At 41.9% G+C, this 20,274-nt stretch overlaps 1 protein-coding gene across 1 annotated transcript; it reads left to right on the top strand.

The window, feature by feature from the left end:
* Positions 1–7,275: 7,275 nt before the first annotated feature.
* mrpl3 (mitochondrial ribosomal protein L3) lies at positions 7,276–18,954 on the top strand. The gene is made up of 10 exons (XM_034298774.2): positions 7,276–7,475; positions 8,457–8,635; positions 8,729–8,820; positions 11,824–11,922; positions 12,778–12,877; positions 13,226–13,286; positions 17,489–17,600; positions 17,709–17,786; positions 18,138–18,215; positions 18,613–18,954. The coding sequence occupies exons 1-10, from the start codon at positions 7,396–7,398 to the stop codon at positions 18,754–18,756; spliced, it is 1,023 nt and encodes a 340-aa protein (XP_034154665.1). The 5' UTR covers positions 7,276–7,395; the 3' UTR covers positions 18,757–18,954.
* The last annotated feature ends 1,320 nt before the right edge of the window (positions 18,955–20,274 follow it).

Raw genomic sequence — 20,274 nt, 5'->3', positions numbered from 1 at the left:
AGAGGGAGAGAGAGAGAGAGAGAGAGAGAGAGAGAGAGAGGGAGAGAGAGAGAATAGAGGGAGACAGAGGGGAAGAGAGAGAGAGAGAGGGGAGAGAGAGAGAGAGAGAGAATAGAGGGAGACAGGGAGAGAGAGAGAGAGAATAGAGGGAGACAGAGGGAGAGAGAGAGAGAGAGAGAGAGAGAGAATAGAGGGAGACAGAGGGAGAGAGAGAGGGAGAGAGAGAGAGAGAGAATAGAGGGAGACAGGGAGAGAGAGAGAGAGAATAGAGGGAGACAGAGGAAGAGAGAGAGAGAGAGAGAGAGAAGAGAGAGAGAGAGAGAGAGAGAGAGAGAGAGAATAGAGGGAGACAGAGGGAGAGAGAGAGAGAGAGAGAGAGAGAGAGAGAGAGAGAGAATAGAGGGAGACAGAGGGAGAGACAGAGGGAGAGAGAGAGAGAGAGAGAGAGAAAGAGAGAGAGAGAGAGAGAGAGAGAGAGAATAGAGGGAGACAGAGGGAGAGAGAGAGAGAGAGAGAGAGAGAGAGAGAGAATAGAGGGAGACAGAGGGAGAGACAGAGGGAGAGAGAGAGAGAGAGAGAGAGAGAGGACATAGCGTCAGGTATGGGTGCTGTGTTTTTCCCATCTGTGCTGAAAATTAGTATTACTTGTAATATTAAGAGTATCTTGGCATCAGCGTAGTAAAAAGTACTCTAGGAGATGATACTGATGCTGTAAAGGACAGAGGCTCATTAGATTGTACCTGTAACATGACTGTGCCCAGAAACTGCTGCTGCTTTTCTATTAAACTGCACATCATCCAGCTTAGTAATAATTACCAGAGAGGATTAGTGAAGGACAACTCTCCCTCATCTGTCCTTCTGTTGTCCGGGTCCTACTAGATTCTGAAATGTGTAGGAGTTCTCGTATTGGTTACGTATTCGGAGAACTTTTGAAACAAGCCAATTAGGAAGCCCCACTCTAAAACACACTGGCTCATAGCATATTTCTTTTGCGCGGACTTCTCTGCGCGTTACTAATTATCAGTCTGCAGGGTTAACCGGAGTAATTCTCTACTTGTGTCCATGGATAATAGCAGTTTTACTCTACACATAGTTTTATCTTCAATGCAGTTTTGTCTAATCATACGAGTAATGTTTCTAGTAGCAGGGCTAATGCAATGCCACTATCTGTATGTGTTATCAAAATATCCATATGTGTATGTGTATTCAGATTCCACCAATATACACACAGACCACTGGAAAACACTGGGGAAAAACCTAGCGGTAGAAACGCCAGAGCTGTCAGCATGGTCTGTGAATTCTGGGTCTGACAGTTCCTCAGCCTCGGCTCTGCTTAATAATTTGTCTGAATAGAGACGTGCATGTTACTGTTTTTGTAATCATTCCAGTGCCATTTTTACACTGCTTGAAAATCCCTGTATTGTTATTCCTCATACCTATCATTATTATTATTATTATTAGTAGTAGTAGTAGTAGTATTTTAGTGGCATTTCTCCCCAACATTAATCCTCTGTCTATTCACTCACATGCATAAATACCATCCTGCCTGTTAATTTCCCCCAAACCCAAAATTAAATACTCCGATCTCTAATTGCTCCAAACTAAAATATAAATACCCCCAACTGCTAAATGCACCAAACCCCCCAAAAATAAACCCCCTACTGACTGTTAAATGCCCCCAAACTCCGAGATAAATAGTCACCTGGTTTTGGGCAGAAGGAGAGAAAGGATTGAGCAAAGAGCAAATGTTGATAGAATTCTGTATGTGGGACGTAGTTCTAGGCAATATGATAAAGGGTTAACAGTGAGGACTTAACTTTCATGAGGGGATTCTCAACCAGACATCTTTAATGGAGAGCTACATCATCTGCCTCTTTGTCTCCGCATGGCTTTGTCTCCACATGTGCTGTTTCCCAGGTCTGCTCACTCCTTCTCATCTACTGTGAGCACTTCTGTGGGTTTATCTGACCATAGAAACAGTGGAGGCAGGTAGCCCAATATGCATTGAAACAGGATGAGTCCAGTGGAGGAATGAGTGTGTTTATTCTGCCGAGGGAAGTTAAGGACTCCAAACATGTTGGCCTGAATGCAGTAAAATGTAAGAAAGCGTCCCATTTCCAGATTTAATCTTTCCACTTGTCCATTAGACTGTGGGTGATAGTCAGAAGACAGACTGACCTTGATGTTAAGTTGTTGACAGAAGGCTCTCCAGACATGGGAGGTGAACTAAACTCCTTGAGCAGAGACTATTTCTTCGGGGATATCATAATAGCAGTGCGAATCTTGGGCAGTGGAACCAGAGGATAGGCTTTGGGCAATCTGTCTATGATGAACAGGATGGTGGTTAAACCCATGGAAAAAGGAAGATCAGTGAAGAAAATGAAAAAAAAAAAAAACTGAAAAACATGAAAAAATTATCACAGATTCTTATTTAATACAGTAGCAAATTAGGAATAAGACCACCACAGAAGCATACACACCATCAGTATGTAGTATGTAGCACAGCAGCTATGCTCATACTTACAGGAATAACATTCATGAAATGTATCAGTCAGGATTTAAGCCTCATCATAGCACAGAGACAGCGCTGGTTAAAGTGGTAAATGACTTACTACTGGCCTCTGATCAGGGTTGTGTCTCCTTGCTTGTGCTGCTTGACCTTAGTGCAGCTTTTGATACCATTGATCATGCGATTCTCCTCGATAGACTAGAAAATGTAGTAGGCATTAAGGGAACGGCCCTTTCCTGGCTCAGGTCTTATTTGGCTGATCGTTATCAGTTTGTAAACGTAAATGGTGACTTCTCTTCTCATGCTAAGGTAAAGTTTGGTGTTCCACAAGGCTCTGTTTTAGGCCCATTGCTCTTTTCTTTATATATGCCACCTCTGGGTAAAATTATTCATAAACATGGTATTAGCTTCCACTGTTACGCTGATGACACACAGTTGTATGTTTCAGCAAAGCCAGATGACAGACACCAGCTTAATAAAGTTGAGGAATGTGTAAAAGACATTAGAAACTGGATGCTTATTAACTTTCTCTTACTTAATTCTGGCAAGACAGAAGTACTTGTACTAGGACCACATGCAGCTAGAAGTAAGCTTTCTGATTACATAATAACTCTGGATGACCTTTCTGTTTCATCATGTGCAGCAGTAAAAGACCTTGGTGTGATTATTCAATTCAATTTTATTTGTATAGCGCTTTTAACAATGGACATTGTCACAAAGCAGATTTATAGAAATAAATGGATTCACAAAAAATATATTGTAAATATGTGAATTTATCCCTAATGAGCGACGGTGGTGAGGAAAAACTCCCCGAGATGATATGAGGAAGAAACCTTGAGAAGAACCAGGCTCAAAAGGGAACCATCCTCATCTGGGTGCAACGGATACTTACAATATATTTTTTGTGAATCCATTTATTTCTGTAAAGCTGCTTTTCAACAAAGTCCATGGTTAAAAGCGCTATACAAATAAAACTGAATTTTTACTGGAGAACCATTATATGTATCTGTTTGTGCACTGTGGGGTCAGACTAAATATACTTCCACATTAGTGTTAAGCATGGGGCTACTCATGTTAGCAGTGTGAGGTTGAGTTGTGGGAGATGATTCACCTTTAGATGTTTGGAAGAGTTCCTCTTCAGCTGCAGAAATGTTCTACAGCTGTTGGAAGTGAGTGGTTGGCCCTGGGTGCAATGACCAATCACAAATCCTGAACCATGTAACTGCGTCATATTTAACAATGAGGTTTTCTGTAAGAAGAGGGACTATGGAACTACGCAGGAAGTCAAAGCAGACAATGATCATCCAAACAGTGATCATAAAGCACAAATCCAACAGGGAAGCAACAAATGAAGCAAGGGTCACACGCAGGAATAACAAACATGAAACAACAGCTCAGAAGTTAGTCAGTCAAAGGTAGATAGATAGATAGATAGATAGATAGACTTCTTTTATATGCCCTGACCAGCTGAAGAATCCTCTCATATTCAACCCCTCTGTAGAGAGACTGCATTGATATGACCAGCAAGTCTGAAAAAAAAAAAAAAAAATCTACAAAAATAGTAACATACTTAAGCTGCTGTTAGCTGATACATTGCTGATAGTATCCCAACTTTAATTGATCGTTTAGGGAACTGTATCTGTTTTTGGACTGTTTTATCAATGCTGCTCTTATTCTACATTTCAATTCCTGTCATATGAGTGCACAGATCCACATTTTTATACCTCTCAGGCCAAGTCCAAATTCAGATCTCTTGTCTGTAGCCTAAGAAGAACATTACTTATTTTCTTCTTCTCCACTACTGAATCGACTACTGATTCCAGTTATCCAGTATTAACTCCCGATGTTCAGGATACCCCTGTTTAACAAAAGAAATCTTTACAATATAACCTCATTTCAACTCAGTATGAGGCTCTAAAGTACATAGATTATCATAAATTAATCTTTACCAGAGCCACAAGGGCATGGCAAAGACTTTGAAATGATCCACAAAGCAATAAAACACATCTACATTCTTTACACATATCATGATCACAATTGAAATTCTTGCTGAGAATCTGCAGGTGAATGTGTGTGCTGAGTGTACAGTGCTGTGAAAAAGTATTTGCCCCTCCTGATTTCCTCTATTTTTGCGTATTTGTCACATTAACTTGTTTCAGATCCTTATACAAGATGTAATATAAGACAACATGATGCAACACAAAACACAGTTTTTAAACGATCATTTCATTTATTATTAATATGCAACACCTATATCACCCATATGAAAAAGTATTTGCTCCCTAAACTTGCAACAGCTGCAGCCAGACGTTTCCAGTAACTGGAGATCAGTCTTTCACAGCACTGTGGAGGAATTCTGAACCACTCTTCTTCACAGAACTGCTTTAATTCAGCCACACTTCTAGGGCTTTCAAGCGTGAACTGACTGTTTAAGATCCTGCCACAGCATCTCAATAGGGTTCAACTCAGGACTCTGACTAGGCCACTCAAAAACCTTCATTTTGTTTCTTTTGAGCCATTCAGAGGTGGACTTGCTCTTGTGCTTCAGATCGTTGTCTTGCTGCGTAACCAAACTGCACTTGAGCTTCAGATCACAGACTGACGACTGAACATTCTCCTTCAGGATTTTCTTGTAAACAGCAGAATTCATGGTTCTGTCAATTATGGCAAGTCTCCCAGGCCCTGAAGCAGCAAAGCATCCCCACACCATCACACTACCACCACCATGTTTCACTGTTAGTATGATGTTATTATTATTATTATTATGGAATGCTGTTAGCTTTACGCCAGATGTAACAAGAACCATGTCGTCCAAAAAGTTCCACTTAAACCTCATCAGTCCACAAAACATTCTCCCAAAAGGGTCATCAAGGTGGGTTTTTTGGCAAATGGAAGACAAGCCTTTATGATCCTCTTGGTTAGCAGTGGTTTTTGCCTTGTAACTCTCTCATAGATACCATTTTTATCCAGTCTCTTTCTTTGATACGTATCTGTGTCAAAGACAAAACTAAAGAGAAGCCTTCACCAGAGTAAATACAGAGCTTTACCACAAAATGTACACCACTGGTAAGCCTCAAAAACAGGAAGACCAGATTAGAAAAATCCCGTACATTTCTGGAACAACATGGTTATGGAGAGACGAGACAAAGATGAACTTGTAGCAGAATGATGGGAAGAGAAGAATATGGAGAAGGGAAGGAACTGTTCATGATCTGAAGCGTACCACCTCATCTTATGGCGTGGGCGTGTACGGCTGCCAGTGGAACTGGTTCTCTTGTGTTTATTGATGATGTGACTGCTGACTGAAGCAGCAGGATGAATTCTGAAGTGTACAGGGCGATATTATCTGCTCACATTCACACAAATGCTTCAACACTCAGTGGATGGAGCTTCACAGTGCAGATGGACAATGACCTGAAGCGTACTTCAAAAGCAACCCAATGCTTATTTAAGGTAAAGAAGTGGAGTGTTCTGCAATGGCCGAGTCAATCAGCTGAGCTGAATCCAACTGAGCTGCATTTCACTTGCTGAAGGTAAAAGTGAAGACAAAACACCATGAGAACAAACAGGAAGTGAAGACAGCTGCAGTAAAGACCTGGCAGAGCTTCATCAGGGAGGAAACCCAGCATCTACTGATGTCTATGGGTTCCAGATATATTTTGTTTACTCAGGTTGTCTTATATTAAATTTAGTTTGAAGATCTGAACCAATTAAGTGGTCACAAAAATCAAATACGCAAAAATCAGGAAGGGCCAAATACCATTTTCATGATAATGTAATTGAACCCACCAGCATTTTATATAAGCAGAAAGTTAGCTTTACTGGGATCTTACTGTAGTGGTGTTGAAGTTTAGAAATTGCATGAATTATCTGTTCTGTAACAGTTAACTCAAACATGTTTAGGTATGAGATGAAAAGATGAATATGAGACGATAGATCAGAATTTCAGCTTTCATTTCCTGATATTTACATCTAGACGTGTTAAACTACTTAGAACATGGCACCTTTGGTGGCAAACCACCCAATTTTTAAAAATATCACCAAACTGTTGCATTCTTCTTTTGTGATGCTTTCTCCACACTCTGGCTTTTCCATCACTTTGGTAGAGGTTCATCTCGGTTCCAGAACTTTTGTGGCTCATGTCTTTATTTTTTTGCGAATTCCAGTCAGACCTTCTGACTCTTACTCCTGATGAGAGGTTTGCATCTTGTGGCGTGGCCTCTATATTTCTGCTCTCCAAGTCTTCTTCAGCTGGTGGGTTGTGATACCTTCACCCTGCCCTGTGGAGGTTGTTGCTGATGTCACTGTTGTTTTTGGGGTTTTTCTTCACAGCTCTCACAATGTTTCTGTCATCAGCTGCTGCTGCTTTCCTCCGACGACCTGTTCAGTGTCTGGTAAATTTGTAATTTACTTTAATTACAAATTATATTTGTATTATTTTATTCAATATTTATAATATTGAATTATTTTAATATTTATACAGAATAATGAGGCATTGTTGGACACCAGTCATGCCTGTGTTATTAGTATTTTATATATATATGTATAAGCTCATAGTGGGCTCTGAGGGTAGACATCATGCCCAAATGTCCAGGAGTGAACTCTAGCCTAATTAATCACGCTTTAGCTCACGCCAGTCTATATGAACCTTTCTAATACTGTTAATTAATACTGTTAATTAATACTGTTAATTGTTCCAGTGGGTCAGATTTAGAGAAAAGCGGAACAAATATGTGAGCGGAACTACAAACACTCCAAACGCTCCGCCGGATGCTTTAAAACGTTACACCGGAACTTGAGGTACTGACATTTCAGGACAGACACGAGAATGGCGTGTTTGTGTGTGTGATGAATTGAGGTTTAAACAGCTTGTGATCAGAATAAAGATGGCGGTGTGGACCTGCAGGCTTCTCCGCACAGCGGCTGTGCTTCTTCCCCGAGCTGGAGCAGGAACACCAGCGGAAGGGTGAGTGTCTGCGCACAGCTACATGCTAACTAGCTAGCCAGCCAGGTGACCTAGGCTGAGTCCCATACATCATGCTGTTGGCTTAGAGCGCAGAGCATACATTCAGCAAGCTGCTGATGGTTATTATTATTATTATTATTATTATTATTAGTGACAGTGATGCACGGCACCACAGAGTGCTGCTGAACCACGACACTACTGCAGAGTTATTTATTTGATCATTCACTCATCTTCAGTAACTGCTTTCTCCTGGTGAAGGATCCAGGGCCAGTCCTGGGAACATGGGACCCAGTCCACTGCAGAGCTGAACACACTCCTTCACACTCGGGGCAATTTACTGTACCTAGGCCACATCCTGGCATGTTTTTAAAGGTGGGAGGAAACTGTAGACCACGGATAAAACCCAGGACACAGGGAGCATGTGTGGAAATCAGCACAGACCGTAACCCGAGCTCAAACCGGGGACGCTGGAGCCACTCTTAATTTACTTTCATTATGAATTACATTTTAGTATGCACAAGGAATCATATATTAATATTTACTGACACAGTTATGCAGTTGTGTGCAGTTACCCACTGTGAGCTCACACCGTGTTAGCCCTGATCCGTAACGAAGAGAGCATCACTGACACGGGCATGACTGTGTATCAGACACAGCAGCCTCGCCAGGAGTTTTAACACCTCTCTGTCCACCAAACAAACAAAAAGCTCCACCACCAAACAAAAATGTTCTGGTCCTTTGATGGACAGGGTACAGCGGGGTGAGAAGTGCATCTTCCTACAGAGTGCATGGATATGCTAGCTGTGCCAGGCCCCTGAGTGTATGTGTAGGATGCCATTTGAAATTCAGCATTTTCTGTATAAATATGGCAATAGTTAGCTACTCCGGCACATACAGCTAGCTAGCATAAACACGAAATGTCACTATTTATATAGCTACTGCAAATAAACACATTAAGTTGTATAATTATTTGTCTACTAGTGGTGCCATTATTCATTGTGTGAGGACTGTCAAGACCTCTACATGGTGGGATGAACATCTGACTGCAGATAATGTGGAGTTTCTGAAGAGAGAAGTGACGGAGGAGTACAGAGAGCTCACAGCGGCCAAACTGAACCCTCTAAAGGATGAACCTTGGCCTCGGCATGAGTGGGAGGAACGTGAGTCACACACTTCATCTTAAATGGTGTTTTTAGAGGTTGTTCTAGAGAGTTTGCTTATATCAGAGTATGAGCCTAAACATGTCTTTACAGAGAGTCGGAGGGTTGGACTTGTGGCGGTTAAGTTGGGAATGATGCCGGTGTGGACCAAGTCAGGAGACCGGCACGTAGTGACCATGCTGCAGGTACTTGTAGTCTTCATCTGTTTGTTGGTGCCAGATAGCCTGGTCTGAGTTTTTCAGAAACTGCTGATCATCTGGGATTTTCACACACCACAGTCTCTAGAGTTTACACAGAATGGTGCAAAATACACTGACTGAGGGACGGTTCTGTGGGTGGAAACGGCGTCTCAGCATGCACAAAACATCGAACCTTGAGGTGGATGAGCTACAACAGCAGAAGACCACACTGGATTTTCACTCCAGTCAGCCAAGAACAGGAATCTGAGGCTCTCATGGGCACAGACTCACCCACACTGGACAGCTGAAGACTGGAGAAAGACCAGGTGATTGTAAACTCTAGAGACTGTTGTGTGTGAAAATCCCAGGAGATCAGCAGTTTCTGAAAAACTCAAACCAGCCCATCTGCACCAACATCCATGCCACGGTTAAAGTCACAGAGATCACACATTTCTTCATTCTGATGTTTGAGGTGAACATTAACTGAAGCTCTTGACCTGCATCTGTGTGATTTTATGCATCGTGCTGCTGCCACATGATTGGCTGATTAGATACAGTGCCTATAGGAAATCATCATACCTCTTTGAAATAGTTACTTTATTTGTCATACAGCCTGAAATCAAACCCCATTCCAAATAACTTTTCCAGCTTTATTTACAATTTTGGCCTTACAACATCAAACCAATGAAAGAAAAAAACACAACAGTTCTGCAAATTAATAAAAAACAATAAAACTAGAATAACAGGGTTGGAAAAGTCATCAGTCCCTGGACTTAATACTTTGTAGAGCCACCTTTTGCTTTAATTACAGCCATCAGTCTTTTTGGATATGCCTAGCTTCGCACACCTTGATTGGGGAATATTTGCCCATTCTTCCTTGCAGAATTGCTCAAGTTCAGTCAAATTCTGTGGTGAGCGGCAATGGACTGCTCTCTTCAAATCCATCCACAGATTTTTGTTGGATTTAAGTCAGGGCTCTGACTCGGCCACTCAAGGACATTCACCTTCTTATCCTTAAGCCATTTCGTGGTTGTTTTGTTTAGTATGTTTAGGGTCGTTGTCGTGTTGGAAGCTGTCTAGCAGAGGGACGCAGGTTTTCCTCAAGAATTTGGATGTACTTGGCAGCATCCATTTTCCCTTCAATCATGACCAATCGCACAGTCCCAGCTGAAGAGAAACACCCCCACAACGTAATACTGCCACCACCATGCTTCACAGTAAGTATGGTGTGTTTTGGGTGGTGTGCTGTTTGCTTTTCGCCAAACCTAGCGCTTGGAGTTCAGTCCAAAAAGGTCAATTTTGGTCTCATCAGACCATAGCACCTTTTGCCAGAAGGTATCAGACTCTTCCAGATGTGTTTTTGCATAGCGCAAACGAGACTGAGTGTGACACTTTTTTAGGAAAGGCTTCTTTCGTGCCACCCTGCCATACAGGCCAGCTTTGTGTAAAGCTTGGGAGATAGTTGTCACATGCACAGACTGAGCAGACCCAGCCATAAAGCCTCGTAGGTCCTTCAAAGTTGCCTTTGGCCTCTTGGTAGCTTCTCTTATCAATGTCCTCCTGGCTCTGTCATGTGTGTGGTGCCATACGCTTTCCACTTCTTAATGATGCTCTGAACAGTACTCCGAGGGAGAGCTAAAGCCTTTGAAATGATTTTGTAAGGTCTTTTGAAAGCACTTTCCCAACCATGGTGAATTCTTTGCCGTATCATGCACTACTCACAGTGGAATCTTCAAGAAACAGCTCGTTTTATTCTGAAGTAATCAACACCATTACTATTGATGTCAGGTGGAGCAGTTAGCCGGGTGTTTAATCTGGAAGTTGATTGCTTGCACCTGAGCAAGTTTATAATGGTATTCTCTAAGGGGCTGATCACTTTACCAAGCCAGGCATTTCACTGATTAATTTTTAATAATCCTCCAGAAGTTTTTAAAAGGATATTTTCACTTTAATCTTGTATCTTGCTTTGTATCTTGCCACTGACCATGCTGCTGTAACACAAGAATTTCCCTCATGGGATCAATAAAGTATATCTATCTATCTATCTATCTATCTATCTATCTATCTGTCTATCTAATGATGAGGGTTATAATGCTCAAAAAAGTTAGACTTAATTTATTTTATTTTCCAGGGTGTAATGTGGCAAAAGGTAAAGGTTTTCACAGGGTATGATGATTTTCTATAAGCACTGTAACTGCATGAAAGAGCAGGTGTTTCTATTAGAGTGGCTGGTGAGTGTACATGTTACTTGAGTTTCAGATTACTGTTTACTTCACCTGTATTGTAATCATATTAAAATAATGTATCCAGTGTTTTCTATGCGACATGTTTGGACTCGTCAGTCGAGCCCCTCGGTTCTGTTCTGACGCTGAGCGGAGCCGATATCTGGGCTGGAAAAATGTAAACAGAAGCCTAAACTGAAGGAATGAACCAGATCAGTTTTATGGCAGATTTGACGCGTCTTTGAAATTCTGATTGCCTTTAAACTGGAAACCAGTGCTGCTATTATGATATCCCTGTAGTTTAAGGCCACTTAGATGTTTAAATTGTTAAATTGTAAAGATATATTGCCAGCAGGGTAAATTATCTCGCTTATATCCAAGTACGCAGTTACACCAGTATTTCAGCTGATGTCTTCTATTCATGAATATTATTTTAGATAAAGTCATTGCCAGTCATGGAGCTCTGTCCTGTTTTCAGGGCACTATAGATCAGGAACAGATTTGGCCATATTTGATTGAGGCCACTTACTCTTCATGAGTCATCAGTGGACCACAACAATGGAAAGATCTTCATCTTGAACATGTTGAGCACTGATTTTGCTGATTTATTTATACAGTGTGCTATTTATATAAACACCTGCTGTGTGAACGAACGGCCCACTGACAGCTACATGCTCCACGGCTTTGCGCTGTACCATCTAAATAAACAGGGTTATTATGAAGGAACACCAGCATGCCTACTGAGTGTGTGTGTGTGTGTGTGTGTGTGTGTGTGTGTGTGTCTCAGGTGCAGGACTGCCACGTGATAAAGCATATACCTAAAGATGCGTACGACGGCAGGTCGGCTGCTCTGGTTGTGGGCGCTAAAGACGTCTCTCCCTTTCATGTGAGTTTGCAGTGAGAGTTTTTTCTCTTTCTCACACACAGATGTACTACGTAGCTACAGGACGGAGATGAGACACAACCCACCACCTTACACACTTCATTCCTCCTCATTATTCACATCCTTGACTTTTGTGGGAGAACAGTTTATGTAATAGGCTCAAGCAGCGGTCTGTCTGGAGTGGCTGAATAATGAGAACTGGAGTGCTGTATAGGGGAGTTGCTGAGTGTGTGGAGGTCACCTTGCTGAGTGTTTGTGCTGCAGAGAATTAAAAGAGGCAGTTAAGTTTGCGGTTGTTTTGTGCCCTCTTGAACTACTGCTTCTCCACCTCTCTTTCTGCTTCCACTTCACTCAGCTCTCGCACTCCACCCTCCCAGTTCTCTCTCCCTCTCTCTCTCTCCCTCTCTCTCCCCCTCTCTCTCTCCCCCTCTCTGTCTCTGTCTCTCTCTCTCTCCCCCTCTTTCCCCCCCCCCTCTCTCTGTCTCTTCCCCCAACCCCCATCTCTCTCTCTCTCTCTCTCTCTCTCTCTCTCCCTCTCTCTCTCTCTCTGCATTGATTGGGTTTATTTGGACGCATTTGTCTCAGTGAAATAGCTGTCTCTGCACAATACTGTGATAGCACTGATGGATGGATGGCAAATAAAGAGAGAGGAAGATGTTCTTTATCACTTTTCAGTTCATTAATGAGGAAATGCATTAAGTTTTTTTTATAAAAAAAAAAAAAAAAAAAAGATGACCTTTAGGAGAATTGCAGAGAGCTGTAAGAGTGAAGGTGTAGCATATGTTTGTTGTAAAGTTCGTGAATAATGAATAAATGAACCCTTTCTGTGTAGTATCTACTGTGTCTTTCGTCTTTCAGAGGTCGGCGGAGTACCTGGAGATGTTCCAGAATGTTGGAGTTCCCCCTAAACAAAAACTGACGACGTTCCGTGTGACTGAAAATGCTGTCATCAAGCCAGGTAGTAAGAATTCAGTGCAGAGGGGTTTCTGTGCTGCAGTGTTCAGACTGTTATTTTTTTCACCCACATGGAGATAGCGCTTGGTTGGTTTTCCAGCAAACCATTATAGGCTGAGCCATCACAATCAGATGGGGAGATGTCGTAAACATAAAACTGGCAGATTGGCAATACAGCAATGTGGAATGTCCTGAAAAAGAAGGAAACCACTGGTGCACTAACAACCAGACATGCAGTATATATTTACAACAGTCTCTCTGCCTCACACTCACCCTTCAGCTCGCAGTAACTAAAGCGTTTTAGGGAATACTCTATGATATTTATCATAATTATTCTCTTTGGTTTGTTCAGGCACTCCTCTGTATGCTGCACACTTTCGTCCAGGACACTATGTGGATGTCACAGCCAAGACGTAAGAGTTCTACACACACTCCAGGAAGGGATCTTCACCTAAACCATTACACGTTATTATAAAAAAAAAAAAAAAAAAATTTAAGTTAGCAATTATTAACTTTATTACAGTTGCCATGTTTACCAGGTGGTAATCTTCTAGCACTGAAACTTTCACAGATAATTGATTTATATGATATTATTTTCATTTGCCTGATTGTGTTGTATTATTTTTGGCCATTTGTTAGTGTTTTTACAGCAGTTCAGCTGGATGTTCAACAGAACAGACTTGTGTTTGAACTAGTGTCCATATTTATTGTACATGTCCTTCCTGCTGTAGACCGCACACACACACGCGCGCACACACACACACGCACACACACACACACACACACACGCGCGCACACACATGCATATACGCACACACACACATGCGTGCACATACGCACACACGCACACATACGCACACACGCGCACATACGCACACACACACGGACAGGCCTGTCACAATTACTAGACTACTAGAAATAATTGCAATTAACGATTTTGTCATTTTAAGACCATTTTATGCCACTGCTATAATGATATAATAGCATAGTTTTTGTCTTCTAATACAGTAATATGAATTCTTTATGCTGTAGTGATTAATTGTCCATGTTTTAGTGTGTTGTTACGGAAAGAGTGTACCGTTCTACCGAGCGTCTTACTGAAGTTCAGCTCCACTTGTGTGTTTTTTCGTCACTATGTGCAGAAGCGAGCTGTAATATTACGTTTATGTTGTGTTTATGTGTCTGATTAATCTCAGGTGTGTGTGTAGGATGCATCTGTGTGAGTTAATTAGTGAAGCGCTTCAGGTTCCTATCTATCTCAAACACTAGAACTATTCCTTCCAGATTTTTCTTCTTCAAAAAACACTGGTAGTGCGTTGTTAATGTCTCGCGTGTCACTTTTTCAACAGTATGTTTTCATTAAAATCAGCGCTAGTGCTTGCTACACATCTGTCTATCCAGTTATTTCTGTAAAGCTGCTTTGTCAGTGTCCATTGTTAAAAGCACTGTACAAATAAAACTGAATTGAAAATTGAATATCTTCAATAAATCACACAGTTCTTGCACTCGATTGTGCATTTTTATCTTAGATTCAGAGCAGACGAGAGGACAGAAGCAGTGTGAAATGTTGGTGTCAGGAATCTCTCCCTCGCACCGAGCGCCGCGTGCAGTCCAGTGTTTCGTCTCCTGACTTTGCTGAACCTTTTATTTCATGTTGTTGTTCTCCAAGTTATTGACCTAGCTCCATTTTCTCGTTAGTGTAGTCTGGATTGTCCCTGCTTTTGCTGTGTGCTGATCGCCTGACCTGTGCCTGTGCTCTGTTTACTGAGTTTGAGTCACGATTTGGATTTGTCTGCTTGTATCTCACATAAAACCCTTAAACTGCATTTATTTCCGTCTCTACGCGCTGAACACGACACGGTGACATTCATTCTCATGTAAACAAACACGCATGTAAACACAGTGGGCAAGATCGAGGTCATGTGCATATATCATACGATAAGACAATAATGTTATCATGAAAGGCCTACACACACACACACACACACACACACTTCAGCTGGAGGTACATTGCTTTTTACACAGAGCATCTTTGTTAGAGATTGTTGACTAACAAACTGATCATCATTTATAATCTGGTCATTACTAGCCAACCAAAATACACACAAACTTGTACACACACACACACACACACACACAGTGCAAAAAGTGTGGGACTTGATTAGAATAATAACTCGACCTATGCAGCACTTTAATTTTTCTTCCTTTAGTCCCGTTTCAGAAACTGACTGCTGCCATATTTCAGTGCTGACAGCAGATCCGTGTGAGACGGTCCGGTTCACAGGGTCCTAACCTGCATTTAATAAACACGCGCAAATCACACCAGAAGTGTTGACTGTGTTTAGATCATTTAAGTCCTGTCTCTGCAGTTAATGAAGTTGTGTTGTTGACGTAGGCCTGTGTTCGAAACACGTCCTCTCTGTTCAGAGTCCATATGAATCTGTTCTTGTACGATTGAGATGATCGAGTCCTCCTCTTCTGTAGCCAGGTAGCGTATATGCTCAGGTGTGCGCGTTTTTCTCAGGCTTCAGAGCTCAGAGCATGCTATTAGCGAACTGATTTAACCAGAGTGAAGTGATACCTCACTGATTCCCCTACACGGAAGCAGAACACTGTTCATAACCTGTCGTATAAACTGGAGCTGTGAACAGTCATTTTTTAATCAAAAGCCCGCCCAGGTATTTGTTTTTTTATTCACTGTTGCCTCCATCATTTCCTAATGAGTGTGTTTGGTCCATTTCTCCAAAGTGCAAACAATAGTAGTTTACACATTGATAAGATAATTGAGATAATTTTCTTTTAAATTGCCACAAGAAGCAGATTGTTTAATATGAAAGGTGGTTGTTTAATACGGGCTGCTCACAGTAATTAGACAGAAGTGGTCAGACAGTACGCAGATCAAACTAGCCTGGTGTAGGAGCCATTTCATTAGAATGATGAGAAGTGAGAGGGATTATGCTTGTGGTTAATTTAGCATTGTGACCAGTTTGTCTAGAACCTGTTTGAGGACCTGGTGATTAGTAAGGAGTGCTCATGTTGAATATGTGGAATTTCTCTTTTTCATTTCTGAACACGTGCTTCTGCCTGCGTGAGAGTGAAAAGTGCCGCACCCTTTTATTGGCTCCTGCAGAATCCCAGGTTTCATGCACACCTCATGTATAAAACTCCCTATTTACACTCAAACAAACATAAAAGTGGTTGAGGTGTGAATGGCTGCTGCCCATGTCAGAGAGAGCGAGCGCAAGAGTGAGAGAGGAGCTCTGCAACAATCTGTTAAATATACATAGGCATGACTTTTAGAGTAAAACCTCTTGGTATGTGCTTCATGGACACACGAGAATAAGACAAAATGCCTGAAAATGTGCCAGTGTAATACTGTCTATGGCTAATTGACCAACACACTTGTATTCACCAACAACAACAGTTTTTCTGGTATAGTCCACACCGTAACCAGTCAGACGAGCTTAAAGAGCTAGTTTCTTGTTCCTTGTCTCATCATTTTAGTGAATCTTTTAGTGAATGATTAACCACAGTAGTGTACTTATCAGATATTGGCTGTAGGTAATGGGGGTGTTAGCATATGCCACTGCATTTGTCTGAAACTGAATAAGGCAACTGCTGCATGGAGCGTTCCATGGACTCCACGTTTCATTTATTTTCCGTTCACACACACACACACACACACACACACTGCACAGAGCTGCGTATCTCTGTGGGCCTCTCTTACTGTAAAACGTGTTTATTGTACATGCAGGAGTCATTTACTGTGTATGTTCCTTGGTAGTTATTTACAGGTAGTGCGTCAGGTTCTAATGTACAGTATGTTGGTCAGATCCAGAATTACACTCACTGTCCACTTGCACATTCATGCAGTTATTCAGTCGTAACATTCAGCAGCACAGTGTATAAAATCCTGCAGAATGGGGAAAATGTGAGCTCAGTGACTTGTGGCCTGGCTGTTACTGGCTTGAGTGTTTCAGAAACTGCTGATCTGGGATTTTCACACACAACAGTCTCTAGAGTTTACACAGAATGGTGCGAAAAACAAAAAACATCCTGTGAGCAGCAGTTCTGCAGGTGGAAACGCCTCGTTGATGAGAGAGAGTAAAGGTAACAGTCATGCCACGGTCAAAGCTACTGAGAACGCTTTTCTCCTCATTCTGATCTTCAGTGTGAACATGAACTGAAGCTCCTGATCTGTAGCTGCATGACCTTTATGTCGCACAGCTGCCACGTGATTGAATAAATGCATGTATGAGCAGGGGTGCAGGTGTTCCTATTAAAGTGGCCGGTGTATACTCGTGCTGCTGTATGATTTATAATACAGGAATAAAATTCCCCTTTTTATGGACAAACTGTAGAACATTTCAGTGAATAAATCAGGGGTTTATATCTGAGACTTGCCAGAATGCATCCACATAAATTGGTGCATTCTAAATCTTTTCAAATGCATGATTAATTACACTAAAAGACACGTTTCCATTCAGTAACTCGTGCTGCATAATGTGGATTTTTATGTGGAACTTTATTTGAAGATCAGTATTTTAATCAGCAGTAGCTACTCTATCTTTAATCTTGTATAAAAAGCTCCAGTTCATGTGATGTACTTGGACAGAATCGGAAAGGGTTTCCAGGGAGTGATGAAGCGCTGGGGTTTCAAAGGTCAGCCAGCTACTCACGGCCAAACCAAAACCCACAGGAGACCAGGCTCTCTGGGACCGGGAGGGGTGAGTGTCTTACCTGTGTGTGTGTGCAGGTGTGTGTGTGTGTGTGTGTGTATAATATGAATGCTTTGCTCTCATGAGTGGATGAGTTGGCCTCATGTGTCCTTGCAGGACCCTGCTAAAGTGTTCAAAGGAAAGAAGATGCCAGGCAGAATGGGGAACATTTATGACACAGCCTTTGGCCTGAAGGTGCTCACACACATTCACAATCATTAACAGTTTTCATCCCTCCGTCACTAGGTGGTAGGTGGTAGGTTGAAAATGATCTAAACTGTTTCAAGGTCATGGAAAGGTCACATTTTTGAAAGCACTAGACTTGGAGGCGGCAGCATCCCCATCGAGTTCTAGCTGTTTATGTTAGAAGCTGTTGTGCATTGTCTTTACACATGATCAAACACAACCTAATTTAAACTTCCTGGCTCAACACTGTAATGATCTAACACACAAGGACAAACCTGTGTGTGTGTGTGTGTGTGTGTGTGTGTGTGTGTGTGTGTGTGTGTGTGTGTGTGTGTGTGTTTCCGTTTCCCTCTTGGTCAGGTTTGGAGGGTGAACACCAAAAATAACATCCTGTATGTGAACGGCTCTGTTCCTGGCCACCGAAACTGCTTGGTGAAGGTAAAATCACTCCGACATTTTTACACACACACACACACACACACCTTTTTGTCTTGGAGATGTTGTTTTTCTGCTGTAGCCATCTCCAGTGTGTTCTCCGTATCTCAGAACCGTTCCAGTGTGCATGTACTGGATTTATGATGATCAGTGTATTCTTCAGGTTGAGGCAGCAGTTTGGAGTTTAGTGTGCACATACATATATTTATACATTTTCTAAATACTCTGGAAACGTTTGTACTTGAGTGTGTAACTTGATGCTCTTGCATGGTTGTATATGAAATTACATCTCTGCGTGATGAGACACACACGGGACTAAAGGTGTAGTTTGTTAGCTCTGGTTTGTAATTTGTTTATTCCTTTTTCACTGTACTCACTTTTTGTGGCCACATTTTGTCAGGTACGAGACACGGTTCTGCCTCGACACCTAGTGAAGAACAGGAACCCTCCCTTCCCTACATACTTCACTGACGGAGACGAGGAGCTCCCTGAGGACCTGTACGCAGAGGACATGTTTCAGTGTGGGGAACCTATTCCTGAATGAGGCCCTGACCCCACAACTTCACCCCAATTCCCTTCATCTCAATCGTGTGTATGAATGCTTTGCTGCTGGACTGAGATGAAAGTGTGAGTAATACACACTTTAAAGCAGCCAGGCACAGGAGTCTCTACTGTTATACAGAACTGAAGATGGATACTGGCTATTGTTTGTAAATCTAAACATTAAAATCTCTTTGATAAAGTGTTTGGGTTTTTTTCATGCACAGAATTTGTTGTGGGGTAAAAACAAGTGGTGACTGAAAACAGCTGTTAATGAATATGAGCGACTTGCTGTTTGGTTCAGAGAGTGAAGGTTTTATCCGTTCCAGCAGGACAGGGTTATCACTGATCCCAATCTCCTCATGCACTTTAACAGAATAGTTTCCTGTCTATCGTTAGCCAGCATGCTAGCACAGCACCACAGCCCACACTGAACATCAGCAGCAGAGCTCAATTCTCCATCTTCAATCCGAATCCATTATGGGTTCTGTGATTTAAAATAAATAAATAAATAAATCAACATACGATCTCATTTTTAGTATCAGACTATTAACAAATGTCTTATTTTGAGGCTCTGAGGAACTCAGCGTAACAGCACCACCAAGAAAAACACACACAATGGTGTACAGAAGCGAGGCTGGGGCTGGTTCCTTTCTAGCCCAGACTGTAGATTCATGCAGCCAATCAGTGACAGTCATGTCAGGTGATTGCACAGACTGACACGCCCCCTAGATGCAGTCCGCTTCGCTGAGACATTCTTTTCACAAATACAGCTGTGTGTGTGTGTGTGTGTGTGTGTGTGTGTGTGTGTGTGTGTGTGTGTGTGTGTGTGTGTGTGTGTGCGCTTGCCCCATATCATTCTTATTAGACCTTGTAATATAACGCATTGCTCTACCCTAACAGTTTTAATAATTGTTGAGCTGTTGGTGGAAAGTTTTAACCCTCCCATCTAACATCATGACTAGAGGTCACTGTTTGTTTACAGCATAAATTTTTCCACTGAGGAGCATCAGTTCTTGCCCTTGTGAAGGAACAGAGAAGTTCATAGTTACCAGATCTCCTACCGTTCACCTGGTTCTCACGAGTCTATGACTGAGACATGAGTCTGTTAGATTGAGTCCAGTTCACATATATGCCTTTAATTTAGTTAAATATGGTGCTAATAATGTCTGTTGGTACTGAGAATCAGTTCCTTAATGCGTTTTTATAACAAACCACTCACAGGGTCAAACTTACCTTCACTGTTGGTCACTAATGTGAAAGACAGAAGATGATGGATGTGGAGCTGTGTGTGTGTGTGTGTGTGCATCATCAGCGATTACTAAGCTTTTTGTAGATGTGAGATGGATCAGATTGAAAATGGGAAGTTGAGAATGCATCAGTATGACAGTCCATGTGTAAGGAAGCGGCAGCGATATGCTGAGCTGTGTGTATTTCTCAGAGAGAGTGAAGGGCAGTGAGGGAGAGAACATGCTGACAATGGCTGACATTTCCCGCTCTGCTAGTGAACGGAGTAAATCAT

Source organism: Pangasianodon hypophthalmus, chromosome 23 (genome assembly GCF_027358585.1).
Source record: "Pangasianodon hypophthalmus isolate fPanHyp1 chromosome 23, fPanHyp1.pri, whole genome shotgun sequence".
NCBI lineage: Eukaryota > Metazoa > Chordata > Actinopteri > Siluriformes > Pangasiidae > Pangasianodon > Pangasianodon hypophthalmus.
This window is presented reverse-complemented; position numbering and strand designations above follow the sequence as displayed.